At 42.5% G+C, this 25,327-nt stretch overlaps 2 protein-coding genes across 14 annotated transcripts in view; both read right to left on the bottom strand.

Moving 5' to 3' along the window:
• LOC105917631 (mitogen-activated protein kinase kinase kinase kinase 3) overlaps positions 1–13,717 on the bottom strand; it is a 56,869-nt gene extending 43,152 nt beyond the window's left edge. For 3 of the 12 annotated variants that reach the window (XM_021310602.2, XM_021310605.2, XM_012852491.3), the window contains exon 1: positions 13,469–13,714. In XM_021310602.2, coding sequence (XP_021166277.2) covers positions 13,469–13,564 — 96 coding nt within the window. In that variant the 5' untranslated portion in view covers positions 13,565–13,714. Of the gene's footprint in view, positions 1–13,468 lie in introns of all 12 variants that reach the window. The other 9 variants (XM_021310604.2, XM_021310603.2, XM_021310606.2 and 6 more) reach the window with 6 other exon arrangements.
• Positions 13,718–14,959: 1,242 nt separating this feature from the next.
• On the bottom strand, positions 14,960–23,649 carry thumpd2 (THUMP domain containing 2). Of its 2 annotated transcripts, none has more exons than XM_036126697.1 (11): positions 23,386–23,649; positions 21,868–22,006; positions 21,357–21,794; positions 21,175–21,233; positions 20,808–20,885; positions 20,619–20,671; positions 20,389–20,476; positions 19,019–19,090; positions 17,344–17,458; positions 15,543–15,663; positions 14,960–15,353 (listed from the first exon to the last, which is right to left on the bottom strand). In XM_036126697.1, exons 2-11 carry the CDS (start codon positions 21,887–21,889, stop codon positions 15,056–15,058), a joined length of 1,344 nt encoding a protein of 447 aa, XP_035982590.1. In that variant the 5' UTR covers positions 21,890–22,006; positions 23,386–23,649; the 3' UTR covers positions 14,960–15,055. The 2 variants fall into 2 exon arrangements, with proteins under 2 accessions (XP_035982590.1, XP_012707944.3); XM_012852490.3 differs by having other exon boundaries at positions 23,442–23,649.
• Between the last annotated feature and the right edge of the window lie 1,678 nt (positions 23,650–25,327).

Here is a 25,327-nt window from a genome sequence, read left to right as displayed (position 1 = left end):
TCATCTGTGGCACCTGGCTGAAGAGGTCTTTGTACACCTGGGTCACCCACACTACATTTACATTTTATTACAGTATTAGAAAACTAAGAAAATCCCTGTTCTCATAAACCTTAAAATGTAAGGTTTATGTCTAAGTAGCAGAAATCTTTTTCAGGTTTCAGGTAGAGCTGGGCAATATGTCCAGATTTTAAAAATATAGCGATTTTTTTAAAGAGAGATTTAAGATGAAACTATATGGTTTATACCGCGATGGTCTGCGTGGCGTTATAATTATACTTTCATGTAGTCCAGTGGATTACTTTTTCAGATGTGTCTCATATGTATCTACATGCATTTGTAAAAATGGGCCTGAGAGACATTTGGGATGAAGCTTTGATTCAGAGATGCCTTTTTATGACTTTATGAAAAGAAAAGAAAAAAAACAGCGAGATAAATGCCGTATATTGAATTAAAGCGCACATCTTGAACCTCTAGCTTCTTGTTGCAGGTCACAACTGTACATCAAGCCCGTGCTGTCGGCTGAGTAGATTTTATACCAGAAATGCTAAGCATCCTCAAGTCTGATGCTTTTATTGACCTTTTATTCTGATTTTTCAGCATCTTACCTGCCGACCACCAAGTTACCAGTTCTGAGCCTTTGCCAACAGGGTGAAAAATTAAATCGCAGGGCTAGCGGGGCCCGACCATTTACAGGACGTGGTGTGGAGAACGTAAACCAAATGACGTACCTAAACAGGAAAAACTAAACTGGTAGAGTTTATGAATCTGAGTTTCCCCCAAACAGCCTAAACGGTTTCCCTCCTTAACATTCAGGGTGCCGATCTTGGCTGCGGACAGACTTCCCTGTGTGACTTTGAGGAGAGCCACTCGTCTCTGACTCAGACCGACAGCAGTGTGGGAGAAATCTGAGTTGTTCTTAATAGTGAAAAAAACAATATTCTGAAGCAGGGGAACAACTGCTTGCTTTTTTTTTTTTTTTTTTTTTTTAAACAAGCCTAAAAACTGAGTCATATCTATGCAAAGATCATCAGTAGAGACAAGTTGCACCATTTACTCAACACTTTAGCTCCGTCAGGGCCAAGTCAGGCATTCCTTTAGATTATGATAATACCTGCATGACAAAACCACAAGTGATTAGGTGAAGTGTTGCTTCATCATCTCAGGGCAGCTCTCCAACACCCAGTTTACCCCGTATGGGCGGTTCTCTGGCAGAAGTCCAAAATATTATTAAAGGAGCAACGAGAGCGGTATCTGAACACCATTATTCATCAGTTCAGTGGGAAACAATTACATTACTGCTGAAAAAAACAGTTTTAATACTGATAAAGTCTTAATAAGTCTTAATCTTAATTATACAGACATTTACATTGACATTTGGAAAGAATTAAACTGGTATACAGTCGATTTTTCTTAACTCCAAGTCAAATGGTGAGATCTAAAAATCAGAGATTTCCAAACATTTGATTAAAATTGATTCTCTAAATACGTCCCCGTTTTGTTTTACTTCCATCTTTCCGGCCCTTTATTCCACTCATGAAGAAACTATTTTCACCTGGCAGACTAAAAACAATGAATAAAGCATTCTGTCTGTTGTCGTCCACTGAGCAGGTGAGTCATTAGTCCAGACTGTCAAATGCTTTGTGGCGTCTGGAATATAACATAAAGCCTCATCCTGGACCTGTCTGGCTTTCTTGGACTCTTTAGTCTTGCCATCACTTTTAATAATAGTTATTAACAACTGTATACATGAAACGATATAAATAGCACCTTGAGTGAAACTGTTACCTTGTTTAACTTGTTTATATAATATATGAGACGCATTACTCGGAAACATAAAACAGTTAATTAATGGTACGCTGAATTTTTATGTGTGTGAGTTATTTCCTAATAATACCGCACCTTTAAAAAGAAAAAAGAAAAAAAAGAAAAAGCACAGAGCTTTGTTTAGAATCAGCACAGAAGAGATCAACGAGAAGGAGGAGGCTGACTTTTGCCTTTAACGGCCACCACTAGATGCCCTTTATTTTGTTTTTTTACTGAGCAACACTTTTTATGTCTACAAGTGAAAATTGGCTGGCAGCATCAATCAATGCGGTGTGGGGATCTGAAGGACCTTTAATTGTGTTTACATACTTTAGGATTAAATGCTTTTTGTTTTGACCGACAGGTCCGTCTAAACAGCCATTCTCTGTGTCAATTATAATCTCCTCGTCTTCCTTTTCTTGTGACTCATCATCAGGTTAGGTTGAGCTGGCCGTCATTGTATGGAATCCAACTGATCTCCAGGTTCTCCTAAACACGCCCTTTGGTGAGATTCGCCGCTATTCAGAAAACATCTGTAAGAATGCGCCTGGTGCCACACCAGTCCCCTGAAACACTGATAGAAGCAGCAACGAAGGCATAAGTTAAAGTATTTTAAGACTATTTTAGGACTGGGGGCATATTGAAGACTTTTTCAAGCCCGACATCCGAGATTCGTAAATTAAAATCATGCAGTGTCACTGTAGGAACCCTGCGGTACGTGTTGTGCAGACGAAGCCGTTAATGTTGACCACCGTCAATGTTTTAAGGAAAACTGGAACAAACAAAACCTAAAACGTCACAAGTAGCACCCCAGTGTGGCCAACAGAATACTGAAGCTAGCTAGCAATAAAAAGAAAAGAGGAAAACATCAAACATTAATCTGTGATGGTAAGCAACAAAGGCACGGTTTTTAAATAAAGTTAAAAGAGCAAGCAAAGGCAGAGGGGCGACGGCAAAGACAGACGCACACAAAAACAATGTGATGGGTGGGGGGGGGGGGGGGGAGACACAAAGGGGTGCAAAGAGAAAAGATAGAGGAGATGGAAGAAGCAGGGAGAGCAGAGCCAGCGTGTTTTCAGTCAGCAGACGGAGCAGAGATGACTCATATGGGTCTGCGTCTCTGTTTGTGGCACCAGTACGCATATTTTTTCTTCCTTTTCCCAGTAGCGGAAAGATAATAACAAAAAAAGCTATAAGACAACAGAGGGTGCTTGGAAACGGGCAAAAAAGATAGAGCAGTTTTTATAATTCAACTGAAATTTACAACAAAAAACACCCAGTTGAAATCAATTAGTATTCTTGTGTATTGAATTAAATGTAATAAACACTTTTACCCAGAGTTCTGTCCTGTAACTCATCCCTAATACGCAGCTTTTCATGAGATGTCGGGAGAACACGCTCAGCGTTTGATTAAGTAATTTAAAACCTTGACAGAAAAAAAACAAGGCACTTTTGTTTATAAGACATATTTAGAGAGTGGAGAGTAATTCTGACACCAAGGCAGTCACTTGTGATTCCTGGGTACGGTTGGCAGCATAAATGCACTGTAAATAAATTGCCTGAGTGCCCAACCAACATGCTGAGCAACAGCTGATTGGGTGCTTGGCGACGCCGACACTGGAGAGCCTCAACGCTGTGGTGTTCTCGGCCCTTTAGCATACGACTCTAATTAGAGAAACTGGTATGAAAAAACCTGCTAACTCATGAAAAAATAAAAGGTGTATAAACATCTTTCACCAGCTTCTTGTTCTAAACAGTATTTAGAGCCGACACAAGCTCAAAGCATTCCCGGCACCAGCACCAATACGCTTTAAGCATTTCTCATATGACGTAAATCAAAATGACACAGTTCCTTCCTTACTTTAGAAGCTGTTTTAAAAAATTACTTCTTCCTCACCAAAACCCACATCTGAATGTGTAAGGGAGGTACCACCACAGCAGAAAATATTAGCCGCAGGGTCCTCACCAGCACATTTCAGCGTAGCGCCCCGTTAAGCAGAAAGTTGTCCGAAATACGGCGGAACGTTGCGGTGCTACATGCTAAGCTAACAGTACGACGCAGATGTTTGAGAGCAACATAAAAAAGGTCATTAAATGCTTTTTAAATGTGCATTGGCGCAGCTATAAACCACCAGGACAACATAAGCTAACGCTAACCCCTGTTAGCTTGATGAACAGCCCAATGATGGGGTTCTGTCGGCGCGCCCCCTTCCAGCTGCACTATGCAGCGCTGAGATGTTTAAATGCAAAACACCACAGCAGGTCTGATTGGACTAAAATAACTTTTTCAAATTTGAATTATCTCTTTATATTCAATTAAATAAGAAAACCAGTCTGTAAAAAAAAAGTAAAAGTTCTTGTCCTGGAAAATAGTGAAATGTAATTCCAGCCATTTCACGACTGTATAGGAACCCCGTGGTTTACTGACATAACGTTGAAATAATAATCTAAGTTTCTGTTACAACCTGCTATACATGGTGGCTAATGCTTCTAAATGATCTGTGTATGAAATCTATTTCCCCCTAAAACACACCAACAATATTACTTCAAACCAACTGTGTAAGCAGTCAGTAGGTCCAACTTACTTTGGGCTAAAAACATCAAACCGAGCCACTCGTAGCTCTGCTCACTGTCGTTAGTCACTTCAGTAACTTCAGTAAAAGAAAAAGCACAGTAGCACTGAAATTTTCCAGACATTATTCAGAGAAGCTTTATTTAGGAATGTGAAGCGTTGGGTTACATCTGAGGAGAGCAATGTTTGAGAAAGCAAATGAATGTTTGGGTTAAGCTCTGGTGAGGTTAACTTTTACCCTTTATTTGTTTGCCTGAACAGCTCTTGTCTATCTTGATGACATTGAGGATAAATGATAATATGCATGGGCCACTTTCTTCCGCATAATTAGTCATCCTGCGGAAGAAAGGAGGCTGTTTGTCTTTCTTAAAACGCAAACTTTCTTCATAGCCCCGGCACAACTCCTCTGTGACATGCACCCCCCCAAAAAAGGTGATTTCAACATCACTGGCTGTACAAGAAGCGGTGCCAACAGACATGATAAGCCACATTAGTGGAGAACACTGATTTGAAATCAAATGGCTAGCGAAATTAACTAATAGCAAACTTGATGTTTGTATTACCACCAGTCAATGTTTTTCACACTCGAATCCTAGCATCAATACAGCTTATCTGCATTGTAGAAGAGATGGCAAGCACGGGGAAGAAGGCGGCCTGATCAGATGAGACCATAACGGATTTTGCAACAGGCTATGCATTGTGGAAAAAAAATAAAACTTTACATCAACAGCAACCAGACTTTTGTTCAGTTCTTTCTGAAAACATGTCGGCACCTATCCAGGAGTCTCTGTCAATTCTGGTGGCTCGCACTTCAGCAACCTGCTGTTGGTGCGCTGCTGTTTTTAAGGACATGGAGGCCCGTCCTCCTAGTCGCATTATAAGCCAGATGCAAATCAATGATCCACCAGTCACTGTCCTGGGTCATTAGAAGCTATTGCTTGGTGTGAGGGGAGGACCTGGTCACCTGAATGATGACTAGACTGCTGATGTAATCTCACTGGAATGTGTTGGAGGACCGAGCTGTAAACACTGGTGAGTTGGTAGTGCAATCCTCCCCCTCTGCTTTGTGATGGCTTTTCTCTTCTGACCAAGATTGCTTCTATCACCCCACATAAGCACGTCATCCCCACGGCCAAAACTGGTAACGGCAGCATGATGCTATGGGGAAGATTGTTGACTTCAAAGACATGGAGGCTGGTCAGAGTTGATGGGAGAATGCGTGGAACCTCACAGGTTTGGGAAGATTACGCACTGGGGAAAGTTTAGCTACCAGCAGGACAAACATAACCACAGGCTGAGATAAAAAGAATCTGTGGAAAGACCATAAATGCGATCTGCACAGCTCAGTCTGATTGGATGTTCATAGACGCTCCCCATTCAAAGAAGGGGCAAAAATTACAGTCTCTGAATTTGCTAAGCTGACAAATACCACAAAAGACTGCAGCAGTGCTGGTAAATACTGACATGACAGTAGCAGTTGTGATATATGCCCTTTTCTTTTTCCTCTTCTTCCCATCTGTGCTTCCATCACTAAGTATCTGCTGCAGTCAGACTCCAAATATTACACGTGAAAAGCACATGCAAGTTCAAAACAGGTGGAATAAAGCAGCCAACAATTACTACGCCCTAACAGTCCTTTGTGATATGAATATCGCTCGCACTGATATTACGATACTTTTGCAATATATTGAGCAGCTTTTAGCTGAAAACAAACGTACTCCACACTTATCCTGATTGTATTTGTTAAACCAAACAACAGTGCTTGAAACCCACTCAATATTTTTCTTTTCACTTCACGCAGATACTGGGTGACAAAGTAAAAAAAAAAAAGTTCAAGGGGTATAAAGGCGACGTATGTAGGGCACAAGCATCAGGAATCAGGAGTTACTAATACACTCAGTTCAGAGGAATCTAACACGCATGATGATTAAGAAGAGAAGTGCTTTTTGATGACCAGTAGTCAAAAGAAAAATGACTTTGAACAATTGTTATAGTGGAAAACAAAATGTTCCACAGAAAGAATGATGGAGATCTGGTACTGAGGGTGAATCTAAACATTACAATGCTTATTTAAACGTGAAAATCCACACATTCCAACAAGCTCGTCTTTAGTTTCTTGCTCTCCTACCATCTCAGAATCCATTTGCCGGACATTACTGAGACCTGGTTTGACCACAGAAGCAGCTCTGTTTGCTTTAAAGTCAACCCCCTTGGTCTGCAGCTGTAAACTGCTTTAATCCTCTGGGCTCCTGCTGCTTCTGTTCCAGCTCCTCGGTGGGGCAGTGAAGGTCCGGCCTGAGGCGATGCTGAAACCCTCCTAAAATATTTACAGTCCCCTGTCTGAGACTTAAGGGGTCTGGGCAACCCTCGGCTTTCTCACCTGTAAGATCAGTCGAATAAGTCGTGTCAAGTTTCTCATTGTAGCAACCCCCTCAATTATTTCAGGGAATTTAAACTAGATATAAGAATAGAATTTCAAAAACTATTATGTTTCAAAGGTGCAGCTCTGCCCGTCCCTGATCTAATCTCCGTTGCCCCCCCGGGGGGAGGAACAGGTGAGGCGAGGGCTGGATCCAGTCGAGTGTGTTGAATCGGCAGCACCTGTCTTTCAACAACACACCCGCCCACTCAAGCAGAAAAAAAATAATTAATGTGGAAACATGCAACCAAACGATCCAAAAGCTCTTGGGCCAGATTTAAAACAACCCCCCCCCCCCCCACAATCACCTAAAGACATTGATACGCTGCCGGCTCATTGCTGTGGAGGGGGATTTGCTTTTCATGCAACGCCTCAGGGAAGCCAGTTCTGTACTCGCCCAATAGCAATAAAACGCCACTAGATTTCAAGAAAATTTAACCTGTTTAAGAGATGACAGTAAGAAATAGTATATTATTATTATTGTTAGCATTTCCTAACCACTTTCAGTAAAACTATGCCTCCTTTTCCTTCCAGTGTCCCATCATGCACTGCTTTGTGTTGGTCTACGACATTAGGTCCCGTTAACATACACTGACGTATGTGGTAGAAACACAAAGGGCGACAGCTCACTAGGTACTGACCAGCTCACCCTACCACACAATGCGTCGTCTACTGCCACTTTTACATGATTCAGTTCACTCAAACCTTTGTCCTGTCAACTGTGTAAGGAAGCAGTTTTGTAAGGCACTGAAGAAGCGACAACGAGACGACCCCAAAAACAAGAATGCTTTAGCAGGTGGAGGCCACAGACATTTTTCCTGCTTGTCAGGAGTTTAGCATCAGACCAGGGTCAGAGTCTCTACTGGTAGCATGAGGCGATATCTGGACCCTACAGAGGCTGCAGAGGCAGTCTAACTCCACCAGGAAGGCTCACCGATACGTGCCGCTGGCAGAAGGTTTGCCGAGTCTCCCAGCACGGTTTCTAGAGCGTGGAGGAGATTCTCGGGGGATAAGCAGCCAGTCTAGGAGAGCTGGACGGGGCTGTCAGAGGTCCTTAACCTGTCAGCGGGACCGGTAGCTGCTCCTTTGTGCAAGAAGGATCAGGAGAAGTTCTGGCTGAGCCCTACGGGGTGACCTCCAGCAGGCCGCTGGCCTGAATACCTCTGACCCAACCATTAGAAACACACTTCAGGAGGGCCCACCGTCCTCTAGCGGCCCTGTGCTTCCTGCCCGGCACCGTGCGGCTAGACTGCCATTCGCCAGAGAACACCAAGGTGGCAGGTTCAGCACCGGCGTCCTGTTCCGTTCACAGATGAGAGCAGGGTTCCTCTGAGCTCCAGCGACAGACGTGAAACATCATGAAACATCATGCTGCCTGCAGCATCTTTCAGCAGGAATAGTGTTGGTCTGGGGAGACTTGTCCATGGAGGGACACACAGACCTGTACAGGATAAACCATGGCACCCTGACTGCCACTAGGTACCAGGAAGAAACCCTGTTGGTAGAGCCTGTGCTGGTGCAGCTGGTCCTGGGTTCCTCATCGCCAGAGAACACAGGCAGTTCGTGGAGGATGAAGGAATCGATACTATCGACTATTCTCCACGCTCCTCTGGACCAAACCCAACAGAACATCTCTGGCCGTTTAGGTTTAGGTCCATCCGACGGCACCAGTCTGTCCAGGAGCTCGGTGGGGCCCTGGTCAGGATCAGGGAGGAGACCCTCAGGACATCGTCAGACGTGACGGCATCCTGTCGTTTCCAGCACGTGACCCAGTCCATATCAGAATAAACATCCGCCATGATTGTTTTTCCCGTTTACAACTGACGTTATTTTTATAAATCCTAAAAAGATGCGTGGTGGGGGGAACCACACCGGCTGCTAACTTGTGTACGCGTTTTCATGTACAAACTACAGATAAAGTTTATTATTTTATGTGATGCCAGAGGTCTGAAGGCGGCCACAGACAGCCCATCCAATTAAAAAAATAAATAAATAAAAATAATAATAAAAAGTCAACTTCCTAGGCAGAGGGCTGCAGTCCGGACGCATCAACACGGCGCTGTAAATAACACACTCAGGTGCTGGCGGAGGTCCACTGGTAGTTTTCACCGGGCCGTAACGAGTCGTCTGAATATCAGAATATCGTGAAAAAGTTCTGTTTTTTTTTCAGTAATTCCGCTCAAAATGAGAAACTTGTATATTATATTCACTCGTTACACAGAATGATAGATGTCAAGTGTTTGTTTCTTTTATATGTGATTATTATAACTGACGAGTAATGAAAACCCAACAAGGATAGTAAAGCCAGCCATGCTTATAATACAGTGTTGGGTGGATGGGGGGGGGGGGGGGGGGGGGGGGGGGACCAGCTTGTGTCACAGGTAGGCACATGCTCAAAGTTAACATGAGAGTCTGATGAGGCAGAGCCAGAGAAACGCTGGTTTAAAAAGAAATTAAACCGGTGTCAAAGCCAAACAGGAGCGCTGCAGGGTGGCAGTATTTTGGATTTAAACCAAATGACGCCACCCACTCCATTTGTCTGAGCCGTCATGTTGAGACGATATACTGCCGTTATTATTTACGCCGTTATCATATTAGCTGGAAAAAGGTCTCCAACTGACAGTAATAGGATTTATCGCAATAAGTTTAAGAAAAATTTATCGTCCAGTAAAATTTGTAATTGTGACAGGCCTAACACTGTTGCTCGTGCACTTTTTTTCTACCACCTCCCCTTCACCTCTATATTAATGTGCTTGGACATAACCACTTGAAATTTTTCAGTTTGTGTGTAATGAATTCATATAATATACAAGTTTCACTTTTTGAATGGAATCACAAAAAATGTAAAATAAATAAATAAATAAAATCACCTTTTGATAATATTCTAATTATATGACCGGCACCTGTAGTTTGAAATTGACAAAGTTTTAATAAGATCTGAGGACTGATGTTGCAAGCCAGACAGGTCTCTGCACGCCACCGCTGATCTGCAGACCTGACCAGATTTATGAGGGGCTGGCAATAAGGCTAACGTGACTCAGCGGGGATTAAAAGGAGTCGCACCAGTATTCAGCATCTGAAAATATATACATATAAGATAGCTGACATGCTCCTTGCACACACATCACTACCAAAACCGACTCAATGATTGATCACCACCGCTTCCCAGTGCTGAATGATTTTGGAAAATAATCTATTATCTTAATATTGCGATTTAATGTGATCATTTTTTATTTTTATTTTAATTCATCATGTCTTTTTAAACATACTAGGGCTGTACGATTTTGCCAAAAATCTAAATTGCGATGTACTTCAACCATAATTGCGATTTAATTTTGACTTTTCTCTGCATCAGACAACAAAAATGGCCTGTAGACAAAGATTTGTGTTTGTAAACAAGGACTATTTAAAACAAGAAGTTTTTATTTAATCTGAATATTATTATTCAAGAGAATAGCTTGTTGAGTTGGACATCGATCCTTGTGCAGCCAACAAACAAGTCTATGTATTAATCAGTTTGATCGCACTTAATGCTGTGGTGAGATTCCTGAAAGTTTCTAGTAAAAACAGTGTGATTATATAAACTCTAAAACAAGTAATAAAATAATATTATCTCATTGCTGCAACTCTCTTCCCTTCCATGTGGAGGCAAACCCACTTATATAAACATATTACCAGGACCTAAAGGACACGTCTGATCCATTAATTATTACATAGCCAAAAATTGCAGACCTCTGCTATTTGGAAATTGCATTTATTAAAATTGCGATAATATTGCAAATGCGATTAATTGTTCAGCCCTAGTCGTCCCGCGAGGACACGGAGTCCCACCTCGGCGTGGAGGTACACATGTGTCTCAAGTCTTTTGCAGCACGACAAGTAAAGGCAGATATAAAAGCAATTGTGCTGCAGCACGTTATCATGACTTCACAGCAACACGTCATGCTGGTACTTGTCTTTGTTCGGGCCGTTTCTCAGACGCCGAGCGACGACGTGGGAATGTGAAGACGAGCACTTTCTCCACTGCAGCCAAATAAAGCGGCGAATCAGTACGTAGGGCAGCTTTTGGCGGCGGCGACTGGACGCCAGGCTCATCACAGCCGGGCGTTAGCTCTACGTCACTGACTGTAAAGAAACCGAACCCTGAGAGCGCTAAAAGGGTGCAGGACTGCAGAGAGACAGGAGCTCACAATTATGTCGTGTCAGATATTCGCTGAGGCCTGCTGGGTTCCTGCCTGGGAAAAAGAAATTAAATAAAATAGCTATATTAGTCAAGAATTAAAAAAAAGAAATAAATGCTGCACCGTCCGGAATGTCGTTGGCAAGCGAGTTCAACTCTGATCAGAATTGTGGATTGGGGGATAAAAAAAAAAAAAAAAGTGATAGCAGTGTTAGAAGTAAAAGTAAACAACATTACTGTTTAAGGAAAGAGGGGGGAAAAAAAACAGAAGAATTGGGCAGAACCGGCTCCCTAAAGGCAAATTCTTCAGAGGATCAAAGACGTGATACGCCGGTCAAAGGGCCCGTCCCCTCCATCAGTCAATCCCCCTCCTTTGGCGGCGAGCGGAGAGAGAGAGCCCGGGCCCACAAACGCAGGAGAAAACAAGCCGGCGGAGCTCACGCTTTGTTTCCTGCTCAGGCATTCCTGTCCGAGCCTCACTTTTTCACGCAGTGGCAGAACCAAATATAGGCATGCGTGGGGGCCTACCGAACGGCCCCGTGCTCAAAGCACATCCGTTAATCCGGCAGCGTCGGGTCCATCCGCAGAAAAGCCCCGGTTATTAACATGAAACCAAAAACGCACGCCCTGCACAACGTCATTACAGGTCCACCAACGTCTCAGTGGCCCACATGATGAGAGCAACGAACGTCAGCGCCGGTTACCCTGCGGCGCGCTGGCCGTCGCGGCTTTGGACGGGCGTCTCGGCTCCCAGATGCCGTCCAGCTGCAGGCGCTCGGGGCCAGACTTATCAGTTGCAGGCCGGGCAAAAAAGATACTGAACTTTAAATTAGAAGCACACAAGATTAGCTGGAGTGCAGCAGCCCACAGCCGCGCAGAACAAACCCCTTGAATACGACACGCTGACCTTACGTTGGAGGTCAAGCATCTGAAACCGACAGCGGCTCTGTGCTCGACCGGCCTGAAACGTTTCCAGGACTTTCGGTCGATAATGCTCAAGAGCCGGGAGCACAACTCGATATCTTGTTATTTTTAAGATGTTTACTGAATATATAGTCTGCCAAATGCCTCTCCGTGCCCTGGCTGACTGAGTAAACGCCACAAGGGGAGAGAGAATCCAACAAACAAACAAAAATGTCCAATCTGCGCTAATCAGCCAATTGGAAAGGCCGACCATGGTCTCTGAAAGACTTTCAGGTTAGAAACGGTGGAGATCAGGCTTTAGTGGACCAGCGATGATTTCCGGTTCTGTCTGCCAGCTGTAAGGAGGTCAGATTCAGGGCTGCCTTTAGCTTTGGTGCATGCACTTGACAGGAGGAGGTAAAAACAGCTGATTTTCTGTGTATCCCAGCTGCCAATCCCCGACCAGAGCTGAGAAAACTGCCCCAAATGAGGCTCCTCTCCCTTTTAATGGGCTTTTTGTTTTGTTTTAATCTGTGAAACATTTCCTTGAGATCAGGCAACCACAATGGTTACGAGGTGTACCAACTTTATTCTGCCTCATTGCATTTATTAGCCATTTCCGGCAGCCTTTCTCCGTGTTTTATGTGAGATCGTGTCTGTTTGGGACGGACCCTTCTTCCATGCCTTGCACCGTGTGTCTGCTAGAAACAACCTGTAGAACCTGGGACGGGTTGATGGAAATGTCACGTCCCAAACTGAACACCCCTTAGCCCTACGGAGCAGATTATAGCCCAGCCAGAAAGCTGCAGCCAGGCGACCAGCAAAAGATCTCGCGAGTAAACACAAGCCAAGTGCAGCCTGGTCGGCCCAGACTTCGGCGTCGGTGCTGCTGGAGGCGGGGAGCTGTCAGTCCCCGCTGGGGGTTTGAGCCAGGCGACGTTCGTGCCGTGTCACGTTTAAACAAACAAACAAACAAAAAAATAAATAAAATAAAATAAAACAGACGGGTCGTTACTGAAAAGGCAGGAAAAAGGAGAAACGTCAAAGGCCATTTGAACATAACGTTAGCACGAAGCAGCCCAGCTCCTGGCTAGCTTCGTCGATGCGTGCGCCCGTTGTCGGACAGCTAGCTTAAAAAAAAAAACGTCCCACCAAGAAGTAAACATCCGCCGCTGCAGCTAGCTCCACCGATTGTTTTTTCTTCTTCTTCTTCTTCTTCCAGAGCCCGTGGAGGTTTTACTCCTCAAGCAAAACGGCATAATCCCGACCTCAAATACCGCACTGTAGGAAAATAACTGAATAAAAAGAACGACAATAACCGAGCGCACGCATCCACTAAACGCTGTCTGACGTCCGACAATGGAATCCGGGAGACGACTAGCTGGACAACAACACAGCACTCGCAGCAGTTTGAAGAACAACAGGCTCTTAACGACCACCGGAAACAAAGAGAGAACCACCACAGGGCTCGTTTGCTCCCGCATAAAGTTAGCCAACGGGCCGAAGAAAAGTGTACACAACGTCTGACGGCTCTGTCCGATAATGGAACTCGGTTCGAGCCTCCCTGCAGTTTTTTTTTTTTTTTTTTTACCTTGTATACATCTCCGTATGTGCCGCTTCCTATCCGCTGGATCAGCTCGAAATCCTCCTGCGGATTCCGCCGGGACAGGTCGACGCTGGAATTCATCGTTTACAATCAAGCGCGGCCGAAGAGCCCCGACAAAAGGACGAAAACTGGGGTTCTTTTAAGAAAAACATACGGCGTCAAAAAATCCCAGCCCGAATCCAATGGAGCTCCAACATGGCTTCCACTGCGCTTCGAGCATGCGCAGTGGACAGGCCTGGCGTACCCTTTCCATGGCGTTTGTGTCGAAGGAGACGAGGGGTGGTGAACTTAAAGAGGCAAACTGACCCTGGATCGCTGACAAAATTTGCGAATTAAGCTTTTAAGATTTTACAAATAATGAAAATAAAAATCTAAAAAAAATTGCAGCGATTTATACCATGTCAGAGGAGAAAAGGTGAACCCAGTTGCGTTTACCTCTGTTATTGATTTTGCTAATACAATCACAGTGGGAGAGCTGTTCGGTAATCGAGAGCGCAGGCAGCAGCACTTGACCGTCTGAAACTCTGGGGAAAGAATGAAATCACTACGCCGTGGCGTAAAACTGGGCTAAGCAGGGCTTCACAGTGGCAGATGGCAGAAATCTGCTCCAGCTCAGTCACTTACACCACCAAAGACGTCCCAGTTGTTGTTCAAAGTGAAAAAAAAAAAAAAACGAAACAAAAAAAGTTGTTTTTCAACACTAATGTTAGCCCAAGTCCTTTGACATTGAAAATGCACATACGTTTAATATTTAACAGTAAATAAATGAATAGTTTAAAGAAGACTATTTTTCATGAATGTAAAACTCGGTCTTTTGCCATTTGGGATACTGGCAAAAACGTGCAAACACTAATATATATATATATATATATATATATATATATATATATATATATATATATATATATATATATATATATATATATATATATATATATATACATACACACAGCGCTTTCAATGAAAGAGAAAGAATCAGATCTTTGTATCATCTACTTGTATCACTATTGATGCAGAATGCTGTAAGATACCCCGACCACATTCAAGCAAGTCAGCGAGCCAAAGTCCAGGTGAAAGCAAAGTGGCACTTTCACACACTTCTACTCATTAAATATCATATTTTTCTATTGTTTTTGATTATTTTTGTGTGTTTTTTCTAAAACGTGTTTTCAAAGTAGATTGACTATTTCTTTCTCGGTGCTGTGTAAAATAATCTAAAATGCGCAAGAAAAGTTATCCTTTGCCAAAATTAACTTCTGTTCTCTACAACCCACAACAGAATTTTTCTAAGCACAAATGTTTTTATCTTTTAAAATAAAACATTTTTATGAAATGCTTTAAAAAGTACACCACTCATTTTCCAGTTCTTTACAAAGGTGAACATTTCCATAGGCACTATATGATAAAAATGGGAGTATTCTGAAAGATAGAGTCAAACTTTTAAAGTTAAAACATTTACAAAATTCACAACTGCTGTTATATGTAGAAATATTTATTTATACTTTAATACTTTATACATTTTCCCTGAAATGACAGACAATTCTAATATTAGAAATGCTATTCCCGTCATCGCTAATCAAGTATTTTAACATATCTATGAATAAGTCCATCTATTGCCCCTAAGCTGACCCTGAGGGTGGTTTGGTGTGCCAGAGATGAAACGGTCACGGTTTCCTGTGAAGACGAGGACTGCATTTGGGTAATCTGCTGCTCTGGCGATGAAACGAGGCCGCTTTCTATCCCGGTTTGTGACTCCGCCGCCGCCTCGTTGCGCTTTGGTCCAGCGTGTGTTTGTGGTAGATGTTTTTTCAGGAGACAAGACAACTGAGGACTCAGGAGCACCACCAGGGTGCCACCGACACGGAGGACTCTAGAACGACAAACGTCTGCAATCAATCCCAGCTTAAACCCTTCCTTCCATGCTTGCTGAAATCTGTCAAAAACATTCAAGATGTTCTTAAAAAGCTTTACAGGACTCACAGCCGAGGAATTCTGTGAAGTACGCAACAAAATTTTCAAAAAAAGCCACCTAATTTTTCTTTTCGCAAAGAAAACCAACCTCTCCATCTCACTGAGGATGACTGGAAGGCTCTCGGCCATATTTTCTCTGGTGCTGAACTTCCTGCCAAACGGCAAGTCACAGACGACGGCGTCAACGCTGGCGCTGGGCAGAGGCAACACTGTGGACAAAAAGAAGAGGAACACTGGGCAACGGAGTAATTTTATACACGACACTTCTAAACAATGATTCCCACACAGGAGACAACTGTGGCGACACGGTGACTGGTACTATTTCAGATTCTCAAAGATGCTCCGTGGAGCATGAAACGCTGTTTACCTCAACGCATTACCAGCCATTACTTGACCGGAATGAAGTTAGGTCTATTATTTCTATTGATCGTCTTTGCAGTAATATATATTTAACCAAGGAGGATTCAAGTTAAAGTCAATTATGTTCCTATAAACAAAAGAAGCCAAGAACAAATAGAATTGTATTTTTAATAGAAACTATTTGGCAATGGAACCGCTTTCAAACTCAATCGGACGAATTGGAAGATTTTGTTAGATTTCTAAACCCTCGTGCTGTAGAAGAATCACAGATTATCAGCATTTTAAAATAATGTTTTTATATGTATTTTTATTTTTGCTCATATTTACCTACATAGCCAGATATTCATTACCAAAAAGGATGCCCCTGTTGACCTCTAGACTGTTCTAGAGGCAAATGTGCCTAAACATGAACAAGTGAAGGATATAGTTGTTTGTGTTGCTTTTAATGTGTTTCCATGTATTATAATGCATGTAGACTAAGCTCAAAGAAGGGATTTTATAGTGTCCTGCTGCATCCTAACAGGGTTTGTTACTTTTCCATGACATTCTCGTCTCCTTTCCACAATAAAGGATTAACTGACCATTTGAAAACCAAGATAATTATCAGCCAAAAATCTGAAAGTAGGTCAGGTGTCTAGACATCAAGAATCCGCCATGCCGAGACGGGTAAAGCTTTCCCGGTGCCTCAAATCATTTCTGTTGCGCCCCCTTTGGAGAAGGAAAACTTTTCAGCCCCCCCAACCCAACAAAATGGGTCAAAAATGTAACTTATTGTTTTGTTTTAATGCATTAAAGCTGTCGTTCTGAAGATTACCCAGAATCCCTTTTAAAATGTATGTCATATTTTGGTTAATTTCTAACATAATAGTTTCTAACAACTAGAATGTTTCAACATTGACACACCTTTTAACTATATAATATTAACAATATAAATGGCTTTTAGCCTGACTCGTACCTGCAGTCAACTTTTAACTGACTATGAGCCTCATATGGCAACAAAAAATATCAAGCCATTAATATTAAAGACAAACTTCAGTTACATTAAGTTTGGTACTTTTTTAGGATTTTATTAATAGTATTTATCATATTAATGCCCAAACAGCAGCGATGCTGTTGTTGTATTTAGATGGCCTGTATTTTCTGGTCAAAAAACAGCAAGTCTTCACTTATGCCCTCTTTCACTATTTGAGGAGCAACTGCCTTAGATGAACTGATATTAATTTTAGCTGCTGTAATATCCGAGTCTCACTCACTCAGCAATTCTGTTGCACAGCAGTGTGTGTTTGGGTTACATGGTGTGTGAGGGGTGTGGCGTTCATGCTTTGGTTTTTTTTTTTTTTATAACCTCCAAAATAATCTGCGTTAGCCTGACTTAGCCGTAGATCGGTTTACACTACGGGTTTAAACGCGTGAGGAGGTCATATGGGAGCATTATTTTCCTGATACACAATCGTATGATGGGGTAATGGGTTTCAAGGCTTTTCTTGAAAACATGTCAAACACTTAGGATACTCTGGTGGTTTTCCTACCCATAGACGATGCTTTCAGAAGGTGTACTCTGCTTTGAAGCTTTGCGAACGCGATATTCTCATCAGCATTCTGTAGCTGTCCATCATCAATGTCCACACCCAGGAAACAGGCGGCCTAAGGAAACAAGTGGCAGACAGGCGTCAATCGCACTTCAACGGCTTTTACAAAAGCTAAAATGTCCGCATGAAGCACAGACCCCACTGCATTTTTCAAACAACTGTTCTGGGGCCTCATGTACGAAAGCGTGCGCAGCTCTCATACTAGACGTTGGTCGTGGAGAAAAACTGAAACTTGTAGTGCAGCAAAAAAATGCAGATGTATGACAGGGTGGTGAGACGGGTCCCCGCTGCGTGGCCGTTATAATCCTAACTTACCTGGAGTCGTACACACCTGTACGTGTTCCTAAGGCTGCCCTGTCCTTGGCCCTAATTACATCTGCAGACCAGTGAAAACACCCAGAAATCCTCCGCCTGGTGTCAGGCGAGCAGCCAGCCAGCCTCAGAGACACTTTGAGGGACGTTTTTAGTGAATTACAGCAAACCAACAGCTTCTAGAGGGACATCAGCGACTGGTTAAAGAAACTGGATGGAAATAATAATAATAATAACATGTTCTGCTTGTTCCTGTTTTGTTCTACAATGTTTATCAGATTCAAATGTCTGCTTCCTGAGCTTGATTAGAGCTTAATGCTGATAATCGACGTGAATATGCCTCCAATACTTCGATGATGACCTCTGACCCCACACACACTGTGTGGAGTCCTTGGAATGGTTAAGAAGTCTGAATGTTATATAGAAATACCAGTCGGCCATCGCGCTGCTCTTATTTGGTTCCCAGCTCTGTTCTAATGAGAAAAATTGTAATTATTATGATATTACAGTGTTATTCTGAGCTGAGCAGGACGCCCAACTTTATGCAGCCATTTCTGGACATGTGGTTGTCTCCTCCTCAGGAATCCTCACTTCTGACTCGTTAGGAGTTAATCTGCTGATCGACCCCGTTTCATTTATCAGTCAGAATGAAAAAGCTGGTTAGACCGAAGTGGATTTACATCTACATGTGACAAAAACAGCAATAATCACAGTTTACTTCTGACTGAGGTTGTGTTGAGGCGTTGCTTTATTTTACCAGGCTACATGGGATTCTATTTCTTTACTCGCATTTATACCACAAAAGCTCAAACTTGTGTAAAAACAACAGGATCCATTATCTGTGGATTAAATAAAAATTATGTTATATTTCTTATTATATTTATATTTGGGTAAATTTTAGCCAATAGTGTTTTTTTATTGACAAGAAGTTCGGGTTGCTGCTGCACATTTTCATGGCAGGTCAAATGTTTACATGGATTGCTGCACACTTTCACACATCGCTGATTTTTATACGTGCCAAATCAAATCGGCCGTTATAATATCATGGCACACATTTTTTGTGCGTACCCACGCTTCGTACGCAAGGACCCTGGTCTTTATCGCCCCCAGATTAAACAAATAAAACTCCAATGTAATTCAACAAATTTTAAAGAAAAGTTTAAAATTAACAATTAATGGCTCATGAAAAAGATGTATTTTCATCAATACAAAGCCAACCCCAGTAGTAACAGAGAAACAAACCTATCAGATCAATTGTTAATAATTCAAACCTCACAGACAACACACCGACTTGCGCTCTCACCTGCTGTTCTTTTGCAGCTTCTATTAAGATGGTTCCCACGCCGCACATTGGATCGACTACACAAAAACCTGGCTGAGAGAGACACACAACGCTATTAATGTTTACAACAGTATTACATCCTCCTGCTTTTCAAAACACGTAAAGCCATTAAAACTGTATTATGCATTTTGAAAACCATGAAAATTAGTTGCCTCTTACAGACTTTTGCTCAACTAAATCTTTCTGATCATGAGCCAGAATTAATATCAAACTCAGATCATTTGTGAAAAACAACTTCAAATGACCATTTTCTAACTATGAACAAGAAGCTATTCAAACCAATCAGGACCTGTGAGAATGAGACATAACCCTCTTATTAATTCATTAATTACGTGTGATTGACCATGTTTTGGTTTAGTTTCACCAGCCAAACCAAGACCTGATTACTACCAGTCTCTTAGAATCAATAAATCCCTCAAACAGGACCTGCCTGACAACACGAAGTAGGCTAAAAGAGCTCATAAAGCATCACGCCCAGATCTGAAGAAATTCAAGAACAGATGAAAAACAAAGTATTTGACATTATCTGTCTGGAAAGGATAATGCCGTTTCTTGTCTGAGCTCCAGTGAACCTCAGTTAAAACCATTAACCCCAGGTGGAGAAAACATGGAAGCGTGGTGAAGTCACTAGGAAGCCAGACGTCTACACTTCACTGAGACACCGTCCAACTGAGGTTGTAAAGTGAAAACCACTAATGAGGAGAAAACCCACATAGGTCTGCCTCACACTGGGCAGAAAACATCACGACTATCCTTGAGACTTTCTGGGAAAATAGCTCATGAGACAAAAGTAGAATTTTTTTGGAGGGTGCACACAGTTACACATATTAATATGAAACAAGCAACATATCAGACATCAGACTAACAGTCAGAGAGGGTGGCGGTAGTTTGTTAGTCTGGGGCTGCGTTGCGGCATCAGGACTAGACAACTTTCTGTAACAGAACCATGAATGCTGTCCTTTACCAGAGACAATCCTGAGGGTGAATGTCTGATTTGTAGTTCATGCCCTTTAGCTCAAATGTGCTGGGCTTATACAGCAGCACAATGAACCACAGGAAACTAGGAAGCTCATTTCTTATTACCCCTAAGAAATTAAATGATTTGAAAATTTCCTCGTGTATTTACTCAGGTCATCTTTTGCTTATATTAAAACTTAGTTGATGATATGAACCATTAAGGTGTGACAAAGAAAACAAAAACAGAAGAACTCTGTATGTGGAACGCAGCGCTTCACGGTGCTGCGTGGGCCAGATGTTGGGACTCCCTTATTGTTCAAAGAAACTTTAAAGACTCCAGGAGGGTGGAACCTTGCAGTTGAGCGTCTTCGCACCTGTATCTGAGCCAGCGAAGCCATGGCCCAGGCTATGGTAGACCTCAGCCCTGTGGTCTTAATATAACTGCGATTAGCCAGAGGCAACCTGAAAAAAAGTCAAAGAAATGGCCGTTTTTTTCAAAACAGTAAGAAGCTGTTCCAAATTAATCTATTGTATCTCACCGAGACATCACTGGGCTTTCATTTAAATCAGATTGCACATCCACAAAAAATCTTTTGGCAGTTACCTGGTCAGTGGTATTCCCAGCAGGCAGTAGTCATCACTCAGATAGACGTTTATCTGCAGAAAGAAGCCAGCAGCTAAAGACTTGCATTTACTTTGAATAAAGGGGAAACACAGTTTCTAAGTGCTTAAAATCATCTTAGTTAAACAGCCAAATATGAGCAGCAAAAAAGAATCCAAGAAGAAGGTTTACCTCCAGGTTAGGGTTCCTCACGTCAGCCTTCCAGCCAAGCAGTCGGCTCAGACCCACTCCCATCACTTTGCTCACCTCCTACAGACATACAGTCATAACATGGAAGCATCAGCACTCAACACAGAGGCCTCTGGGCAGCGTTTGGGCCCCATAAAAAGTTCACGTTCATTTGAGAGATAGCTGCACATATTTTCTAACACAACCAAACTGATTAATGTCGAGTTAATCTGTAACGTCAGCACATTTTTACGTCTGCGACCCACCCCCACAAAAAAAAAAGAAAAAAAAAGATTTGTGTTGTTGTTTTAACTCTTGAATAAGATGCATGAAAATAGTAAGTCTCAGAGTCTGAAGGATCTTTCCATACCTGTGTGCTGACGCATCTGGACAGCGATCCGCTGCATTTACAGCTGATCCTGAAAGAGACTAAGGAAAAAAAGGCAGACGCTGTTTGATCCTATAGGTGCCGTTTCATCCATCCATTTCAGCCATCACTTTGTGGCTGCGTTTAAACAAGACGTCGACTCACAAAACCATCCTCCTACGTACCATTTCCCACGCTTTCCCAACCAGCATCTTTTCCCAAGCCATCCGCGCTCTTGCCACAGCTTTCCACATTTTGCTCCACTTCTTCTCCGGAACCGGCACCACACACCGCCTCCGGCTCCCTGACACCATCCTCTGCTTGCAGTCCCTCCGCACGTCTTCCACTCTGTTCTCCTCCTCTCGGTCTCTTATCAACGCTCTCCTCCGCCGCCGTAAACTCCTGTGCGCGTTTCCTGGACTCCTGGCGACCCTCTTCCCCCTCATCGCTTTGCTTTCCACTCCCTCTCCCGTTCTCTCCAACCCTCTGCGTGGCGCTCGCTCTGACGGCGTTTCTGCTTGAGGCCAGCTCCCCCTGCAGGCGACTCCACGTCACTGCAGCGCTGATCCACCGACCCCTGCTGTCACCCAGCAGTCTGGACTGCAGCAGCGATGCCGCCTTTGCTAGGAATGAGCAACACAGCATTATGGAAAACCTAACACATGCACAGGCATCCCTTTGGTGTCTGGCTAGTACCTGGGCTGGTGTGGGTGGGCATCCGAACAGGAGAGTCTTGCTTCAATAGAAGGAAAAGTCTCTCTGCAGCTTTTAGGTCGCAAACTCTATGGATCGCAGCGGAGGAGCTGAACAACACCTTTCCAGGAATTTGATGAATCTGGAATTGAAAAAAATAATTGGGAGCAATTTTAATCATATTATTTCTTACCTAGCCATTTTTTAAAAAAAAGAATTGGAGAAGACTTTGATAAATATCTGAAACTTGCAATGAGGATCAAGCTGCATTACATTTCAAATGGGCTACATAATGTGTACAGTGCCGGACACTCCGTGACCTTTATCACATTTTAACACATTTTAACCCACGAACATCTGTGTATTTCATTCAGATGTTACGTGACAAAATAGAGCACGATAATGAACTATTTCATGCTTTAGATATGGTTTTAAAAGAAAAAAGAAACAGACAAAAATCTGAAAAATATGGATAGAAATATAAATCTGAAAAAAACAGCCGCTCGTTTTTTCAGAAGTGACCTGATAAAATAAAGGTGATAATCCACCTGTACTCTGGAGGAGCCGCATAGATCCAGAGTATCAGTCTCGTGTGGTCACGCGAGGCCAAAAGAAAAAAGAAACGCATGCCACCCGTGAAACACAGTGGCAGCTAGATCAGACTGCTGGAACGTTTTTCTTAGGCCGGGACCAGCAAACAGGTCAGATGATGGGAAGATGGCTGGAGCTAAATGGATGGATGGCCAAGTCATAGTCCAGGTCAAAATCTAAATGAGAAGACTGGCAAGACTGGAAAAGTGACAGCGCTCGAGCTATTTTGCAGGGAAGAACAGGTAAAACCTTTCAGTCTCCAGATGTTCAGAGCTAATAGAGATCTACCCTAAAGGGCTCTCGGTTCCAACAGCAGCAATAGCTGGCTGTGGAAAATAAGGACTCTGTGTCTAAATGCAAATGCACACTTTTGTGATAACTTGACAGTTATATACCAATTTTTGTTGGCCAATAACATAAACTCTCAGTAAAATACAATGAGGTTTGGGGGTTGAATCGTAACAAAGTGTGGAAAAGTGCCCTCGAGCAATAGATATATACAATTATCACAAATTAGTTTGCAAGACGTCTAAACTGAGAATTTACTGCCTGTATTTGTTTTCTTGAGTTTAATTTATTGAAATGATGATAATAATAAAAATAATAATAATAATATATTATTATTAAATAATTTAATAATAATAATAAAAACATATTCTAAAAGGTTCCATTGTGTTGCGGGTTTTTCTATAAATTAACCTATCGAGAACAGTCCAATTAATTACTGTATAACGAACTAAAATATAAGAGGGTTACAGCAAATACAAACATCTGAATAACAACGAAGCAGCCCTTCTTGTTGGGGTTCTGAGTGACTCACCTTAAAGTCACACTAAATAAAAAAATTAAAAACGTAATTAAGTGAAACACACCCCTTTCTAATAAAGCCCATAACTCGTAGGTAAGTCAACAAATAAGGATTAGCTCAACCTGTTAGCCCAGTCGTGTCTGGGGCTAGCCTGGTTAGCCATGATGCTAACACTCACGTCCTCGGCAGCCAGCTTTCTCTTCACCTCCTCGACCAGGAAGCGCTCCATGCCGTTCCCAGCAGTGCAGTAGTAGCGAACCCCGCTATCTGCCTCTTTCATTTCTGTTTCTGGAGCTGAAGACATTTGAACTGATAAGAAATGACCACCAGTGCTACCAAAGTTTTTGATTTCTCTGTTAAACCCGCTTGTTTACACCGGAAACGGAAATACGTCTTGTTCGTTTACCTGCTCTCGGCCAGCAGGGGTCTCCCTTTTGCAGATGAATCTAAAAAAAAAAAGTAACAATATCATTTTTCGATTTATAGCCATTTACTTGGCATATGTTAATACCTCCTCTTCATAAATCATGGCTTTGTTCCAGAATGCAGAATGCAAAGCAGACAGCAGGAATTTACACCAATCAAACATTTATTAACACCAGGATTCAGTTCAACTCAGTGATTTTTACAATAATTCTGGAGAATTACCATTCCTGGACACTTTCTTGAATTGTCTTAAACAGGAATAGTCTCAGTCTATAAATGCACATTTGATAGCACCTGTTTGCTTCTGTGACAAGATCCACGCAATGTTGGGTACCATACAAACCACAAAGTACGCCATTAACTAGGAAGCCTTAATGTTATGGCTTATTGTTAGCTTTATTTGTAATGCTTATACAAATATTTTATCCTCAGTTGTCTTGTTGTACACATGCACACAGGTCCAACCAAAAGTACCCAGCAGTGTGCATGTCCAGATTTTTTATCCTTGCTGCTTTAATTAAGACAGAACTAACTCACAGTCGCCCACACACATAGTGCCAGTGAAAAGTTTGTTCATAATTATCATGAACAAGACTGTTGCAAGACTGAATGCTGCAGCAAGAGTTCTGATGAAAATCAACAAGAGGGATCATATTTCTCATATTTTAGCTTCCCTTCATTGGCTTCCTGTTAAATCAAGAATAGAATTTAAAATTCTCCTTCTCATGTATAAAGCCCTTAATAATCAAGCTCCATCATATATCAGAGCTCTGATTACCCCGTATGTTCCTAACAGAGCACTTCGCTCTCAGACTGCAGGTCTGCTGGTGGTTCCTAGAGTCTCTAAAAGTAGAATGGGAGGCAGATCCTTTAGCTATCAGGCTCCTCTCCTGTGGAACCAACTCCCGGTTTTGGTCCGTGAGGCAGACACCCTGTCTACTTTTAAGACTAATCTTAAAACTTTCCTTCTTGACAAAGCTTATAGTCAGAGTGGCTCAGGTTACCCTGAGCTATCTCTATAGTTATGCTGCTATAGGCTTAGGCTACTGGAGGACATCAGGGCCTATTTCTCTCACTCTACTGAGTTCTACTGTTCTCCAGTTTTGCATTGCTTGTCGTCATTTCAGCTTTTAACTTTTTGTTCTCTCTCTTTTTTCTTCATAGAAGGTACACCTGGTCTGGCGTTCTGTTAACTGTGACATCATCCAGGGAAGACAGATCACCCACTATTACCATCTAATGTAGAACAGATTACTAGATCAATGTGTGCTTCTGTGCTTTTTTGTCTCTCTTGTTGTGTCTCTGCTCTGTCTTCTGTAACCCCCAGTCGGTCGTGGCAGATGATCGTTCATACTGAGCCCGGTTCTGCCGGAGGTTTTCCTTCGCGTTAATGGGGAGTTTTTCTTCCCACTGTTGCTTCATGCTTGCTCAGTATGAGGGATTGGTGTAAAGCCATGTACAATGCAGACGACTCTCCCTGTAGCTCTACGCTCTTTCATGAGGAGTGAACGCTGCTTATCAAGGCTTGATGCAATCTACTGGGTTCTCTTGGATAGGAATTGTTTTGACCAATCTGTATAATCTGACCCAATCTGTATAATCTGATTGAATTTGACTTTGGAAAGTGCCTTGAGATGA

This window comes from Fundulus heteroclitus, chromosome 22, assembly GCF_011125445.2.
Source record: "Fundulus heteroclitus isolate FHET01 chromosome 22, MU-UCD_Fhet_4.1, whole genome shotgun sequence".
In the NCBI taxonomy this organism is placed as follows: domain Eukaryota; kingdom Metazoa; phylum Chordata; class Actinopteri; order Cyprinodontiformes; family Fundulidae; genus Fundulus; species Fundulus heteroclitus.
This window is presented reverse-complemented; position numbering and strand designations above follow the sequence as displayed.